Source organism: Zerene cesonia, chromosome 25 (assembly GCF_012273895.1).
Source record: "Zerene cesonia ecotype Mississippi chromosome 25, Zerene_cesonia_1.1, whole genome shotgun sequence".
Taxonomy (NCBI): Eukaryota; Metazoa; Arthropoda; class Insecta; order Lepidoptera; family Pieridae; genus Zerene; species Zerene cesonia.
This window is the reverse complement of record NC_052126.1, coordinates 6,705,776-6,711,388: the sequence shown is the minus strand read 5'-3', so window position 1 is coordinate 6,711,388 and position 5,613 is coordinate 6,705,776. Positions and strand designations below refer to the sequence as shown.

Here is a 5,613-nt window from a genome sequence, read left to right as displayed (position 1 = left end):
AAATTAAATCTTAAATTGTAGTCAAGTGGTTGTCTATAGTTGTCGTATTACATAAATAAATGAAGTCTATCGCCGTCGGTCCTTCGAGCCGGAGCGGAGGGAGCGGAGGGGGCGGAGGGGGCGGAGGGAGCGGGGGGAGCGCGGCTAGCTGGCGCACTTGGTCTTGCCGTCGAGCAGCTTGCGCCACAGGTCGAACTGCTCGTGGAACTGCACCATGTGGATGGAGACGGCGCGCTGCACGGCGCACGGGTGCGCGGCCACCTTCTTGTTGAGGAACTCGGGCGCGTGCTGGCGGCGCACGCGGCGCTTGGCCGCCAGCACGCCCGTCACGAACACGTCCTCCAGCCGCAGGTAGCGCTCGGCCGGCGCGGCCGCCAGCAGCGCGCGCGCCGCGTCGCTCGTCACCAGGTACGCGGGCCCGGTCGCGAAGTCCGGGAACACCTTGCCCGGGAACTGCGCCGGCGACACGTAGTACTTCGACTTGCTCGTGCGCTTCGGCAGCGACTTCTTTATTACCTGCGGTCCGAAACTTGCTTTAGCGATAATAGTCATAAGGCGTTGCCCCCTTGCTGCCGTTTTAGGTTACTAATTTGGGAGCCCATCGCCCGACATATGATTTTTTTTTAGTAAATTATTATCCGTAACCTTTTAAAAAAGTATACGTATGCACTGAAGCACTTAACTAAAAATATTTTCCACTGCTTTATTGCTTTCAAAAACTTTCTTTTTTACTTTTAATTCTTAAATTACAAGTCTTCTACGGCAATTTTTATAATATTTTTACACTTTGTTTATTCAGGAAAATAAGACAAAATCATGAAATTATTGTATTGTCACCATCAAAATCGAGACTAAATGAGTCACAAACACACAAACATACAGGTGAAACTAACATAAAAGCATGTTAACAAACTATATATGTAAATATTATATATTCGTGCTATAAGGACAAAACAAGAGGCCGTCTGAAAAACTTAAGTAAAAAGTCATATTTTGAGATTTCGCGCTCGTATATATCCTCCTCCATTATTTAATCATAAAAAATGATATTTTATAAGTTGTATAAGGAGTAAATATACTGTGCATCTATGTTTTCCTGTTTCGCTAAGGGTTACACACACACACAGGGTACAATAAGCCGCTGTTGAAAGCCGCCTTTTACGAGCGATTTTGAGTATTTTTAGAGGTTTAACTCGTTTAAAAACAAAGTATCTTAAAAAAGGAATAGGGGCATAGAATATTTTGATATTCATTCCTCTATAAAAATCATTGCTTTAAGTTCAATATCCAGGGAGAACACAGAGGACAGCTTTTGTATGGAGATAATACCCAGATTTTCGTCTTATGGAAAACATGTTCATGAATATTTTTTTAGTTTTATTTAATTATTGAGGTAGTAGTTTAATTACTGAGTTTATCTACCCTATATTGTAAGAGGAAGAATTTGTTTGTTAAGGATAAACTCAACAACTACAGGACCGATTTTAAAAATTCTTTCACCATTAGAAAGCTGTACTTTACTAAGTTTCATAGGCTACATATGTACCACAAGCGAAGCCGGGGCGAAAAGCTAGTAATATATATACCTACAGTATGCGCGGTACATTTCATTTTTAAAAAAATCCATTATCCTATTAGTAGTTGCAACTATTACGCAAAACGGAAGATAAGATCCAAAATCATTCGCATTGGTTTATGACGAGCGTAAGACGATAAGATATTTATAAATAAGCCCAGTACTTTGATCTGTAACGGACCTTGCCCCATATGGTGTTGGTGGCGTTGGCGCGCGCGGCGGCGAAGCGCAGCAGGCGCGGGATGTTGATGAACATGTCGTCGTCCGTCTTGAGCAGGCGCGGCGCGCGCGGGCAGTACGTGTCCACCCACTCCAGCATCGACAGCGTCTTCAGCGTCAGGTTCGAGTACGAGTCCACGAAGCGGCCCACGATCAGGTCGCCGTACAGCGCGTCCTCCGCGTCCACGGCGGCGCGCAGCTCGGCCGGCGGCGCGCCCAGCACGAAGCCGAACGCCACGTCGCGCCGCGCCGCGTAGTGCCCCCACGTCAGCCGCACGGCGTCGCGCGCCGCGCTGTGCCCCGGCGCCGACGTCACCAGCACCACCAGCTGCACCTTGGCGCCCAGCGCGGGGCACAGCTCGGGGTGCGGCTTCTCGTGCCCCGCCTCGTACAGGTCGCGCGTCAGCACCACGCCCGGCTCGCGCCGCGGCGCCGGCGCCGGCGCGGTGGCGGCGCGGCTCGAGGGGCGCGAGGTGGGGCGCGGGGTGGGGTGCGCGGTGGGGCGCGGGGTCGGGCGTGCGGTGGAGCGTGTGGTGGGGCGCGGGGTGGCGCGCGACGTAGCAGCGGCGGCGGCGACGACGGCGGTGGTGTTGGCGCGCGGCACGGAGGGCGCGGGGGGCGCGGGCGCGGGCGCGAGCGGTGCGGGGCGCGGCGGCGCGGGGGCCGGAGGGACGCGCGCCGCGAGCAGCAGCAGCAGCAGCGCGCCGAGGGCGGCCAGCGCCAGCGCGTGCGAGCGCCGCACCGCGCCCGACGCGAGCCACATGCCGCGCCGCCCTGCTCTCACGCCCTTATATACTAGAATTGAAATATTCTAATGTTAATTGCCATACATACGTTGAAGTTCAATCAGAAAATATATTTTTTTATGTCATAGCGGGCAAACGAGCTGGTGGTTCGTCTGATGGTAGGTGCTGCCACCGCCCATGAACATCGAACAGCGCTGCTCGGTTTTAAAGTGAAAGGGATAATGAAATAACGACTGGAAAGAAGGAATGGACTGAGAAGGATAAAGCTACGTCATGCAACTATTTCATGCCGGATTTTTGTGGGGGTGTGATACTACCCCGATGCGAGCCAACCCCATTAGTGCCGAAGCATGCTCGTCACCCACATAGATACAATTCATATAACGTTTTACACAATCACTACGCAATTATTATACATTGAATAAGATGTAGCAGAGGGATTCGACATAATTGTTGCAAATAGCTCTTAAGTAAGAACTGCATTCTAAGGGTAGTTAAATAAGCCAACCGTAATCATTACATGTTGTTTAATAAAATTGGCGCCGATATAACGAATAGCATTTTTAGATTCAAATCACACCAGCTAGTTTCTTATCAAATAACAGCGCGAGTTGGAAATTACCGCAAACACTCTCGATAAAACATATTACACATCACTTCAAACACATCGTATAGATGGGTAAATAAACGTAACTCAGCTAATTAGTTATCAGATTTTTTAAAATAAATTGTTGATCTACAATGTACAACAGTTCGGGTATTTCCTCGTCACTGGTCTAAGCATTTATTTATACAATTGCGCATTTATCGTTCCTTATAAATAAAAAAAAAATCATACTACGCATGAAGTAGATTATACAGATGTAACAAGTTAACTATGCAGTTCGCAACAGGCGAGTGGCGACATACTCCTGCCTCGTACACATCAGGCCGATAGCAGTGAGAAGACTCGTCTGTGAAACTGACATTGGTATCTGATAGGAGCGGTCACGGTCAGTAGTCGACGGCTTGTCTACGACGGCATAATGTACATGAATAAATCGAAGAATAGGCAGAAAAGCTAATAAGGAACACAATAAATGTTGAAAATTTGAATTGATGGAAGTTGCTTATACTATCTTCAAATATTAATTATAATATTCACATATTTAATTTATCTACACGATAACCTTTCATGTAGATAAATTAAATATGTGAATATTACCTTACAATCATTTCATTACACTATTATACAATCCTGTTTTTTGCACTGTATATTTTTAAATAAATTCATTACAATAGAAAATAATTTGTTAGAAAATAATAAACTCACCAAAAACTTATTTTTTTAATGAATAACGTCAATGATTTCATGCGCTGCTTTCAAATATAAACGATTTTAACACAATTTCAATTAAATAAAGGAATCATATATAATTTAATGTTTTTTATATTAATCTTTAAACTTTTATTAATTGGTACATGATTTTGTACGTTAAGATTCGTCCAGTACATAAGAAAGACAGAGTCAAAGTCTCACCTGTCGGCGATGCCTTTCATACAATCCATGAATAAATAAAAAATTAAGATAACTGCGAACGTCTGTTTGTTGTCATTACGTAATTATACATAAGAAAAAATTAATAAAAAAATCCAAGTGGAATAATTTTCAAAGCAGTATAACAAAGAAGGATGCCAAACGAATCACGCACCTGCCGAGAGGCTGGCACGAAAGGTCGCCATTCGACTGGGCACAACGCGGCTGGGGGCTCCTCAGCTCGGCCGCCGGCGAGGATGCACGGCGCACGAATTTAACACGATCGAGTGCCGAATCACTGCTAGCGTAATTGATATCTAAATTGTAATCGTGTCACGGCTATCTTCCGGGCGGCGGCTTTGTCATTGATAACCTATCTGGTTTCAGCTTTTAATGATTCCATGTTTTACATTTTTATAATGTTTTGCACCATGTTATACTAAGCGAATGGGTAAAGAGGATTTCCTGTAACACATTACATCATCACGCATTGATTCTTCTTGACGTAACGCGACACGAGCTCGAGCAGACGGAAATGTTTTACTACGCACCGTTATTGTAGTGAAATACCATCACGAGCCACGAGCTAGACGCGCGTTGGATGCGATCCATTCCATTCTGGAACTCAGCATAATTATTGAAATGAAACGGGGCGTGATAAAGCAATTATAAAATGGTTGACGGTCGCGTGTTGACAATTTGCACATCTGGCGACAATAGAACGACATTCCCCAATACAGACATTAGCCGCTCGAGCGGGCACGGCGCGGGCTGCGAGCGGCTGCTACCTTTCATTTAGGAAGATCTTTATGTCTATATGTTTATGGAGCAGTATAAACATGGAATTAAATTGTCGTTCGTAGCAATAAATTGAGTCATTTCATGATTTTTGTACCAGTTTAAAGCATCAACAGCAGGAATAAGTCATCAAGATAATAAAACTTTTCTGAAATTTTATCTTAAAAGGTTAAACTGGCAAATAATTTATTATAAAATAAAAAATTTTGTCCAACTTATGATGAAATACACTCCGAACGAAATTAAAAGCCAAATTATACTTCAACCGATTATAAAAAATATTATTACATATGTAATTATATTAAATCGTCGGAAATAGACCCAATTTAAATGGGGCCACATGACAGCTACCAGCTATTAAGTAAGAAAGAATCATATAAAACCGTTCACCCAGTAATAAATTTATGAAGTAACAAACACAAAAAAATGCAGTCGAACTTTTAACCCCTTCTTTTTTGAAGTCGGTTGATAAAACTCAACGGAGTGTTTTCTACAGACGCGAATTTTAACTGCAGTACTTAGAGCTGCCCGACAGAGCTACCAATTGTTTTAAATGCACTGTATATGGCCGTAATCCGCAACGTACTGCTTCAATGTATCCGCTAATTTTCACTTTACTTCTAATTCTAAAAATCTTCTAAAAAATTCTTTAATTTCTATCAGACATGGGTTCGATATTCTTTTTTTATGTCACAGTCGGCAATGGAGCTGGTGGGTCGCCTGATGGTAAGCGCTACCACCGCCCATGAACATTTGTA

General features: G+C 44.2%; 1 protein-coding gene across 1 annotated transcript in view; it reads right to left on the bottom strand.

The window, feature by feature from the left end:
- Window positions 1-83: 83 nt before the first annotated feature.
- The window catches only part of LOC119836779 (beta-1,3-galactosyltransferase 5-like), a 16,651-nt gene continuing 11,121 nt past the window's right edge, over window positions 84-5,613 (bottom strand). The window contains exons 2-4 of the mRNA XM_038362243.1: window positions 2,292-2,590; window positions 1,758-2,213; window positions 84-516 (exon numbers count right to left, since the gene is read on the bottom strand). Coding sequence (XP_038218171.1) covers window positions 145-516; window positions 1,758-2,213; window positions 2,292-2,558 — 1,095 coding nt within the window. The 5' untranslated portion in view covers window positions 2,559-2,590 and the 3' untranslated portion in view covers window positions 84-144. The remainder of the gene's footprint in view (window positions 517-1,757; window positions 2,214-2,291; window positions 2,591-5,613) is intronic.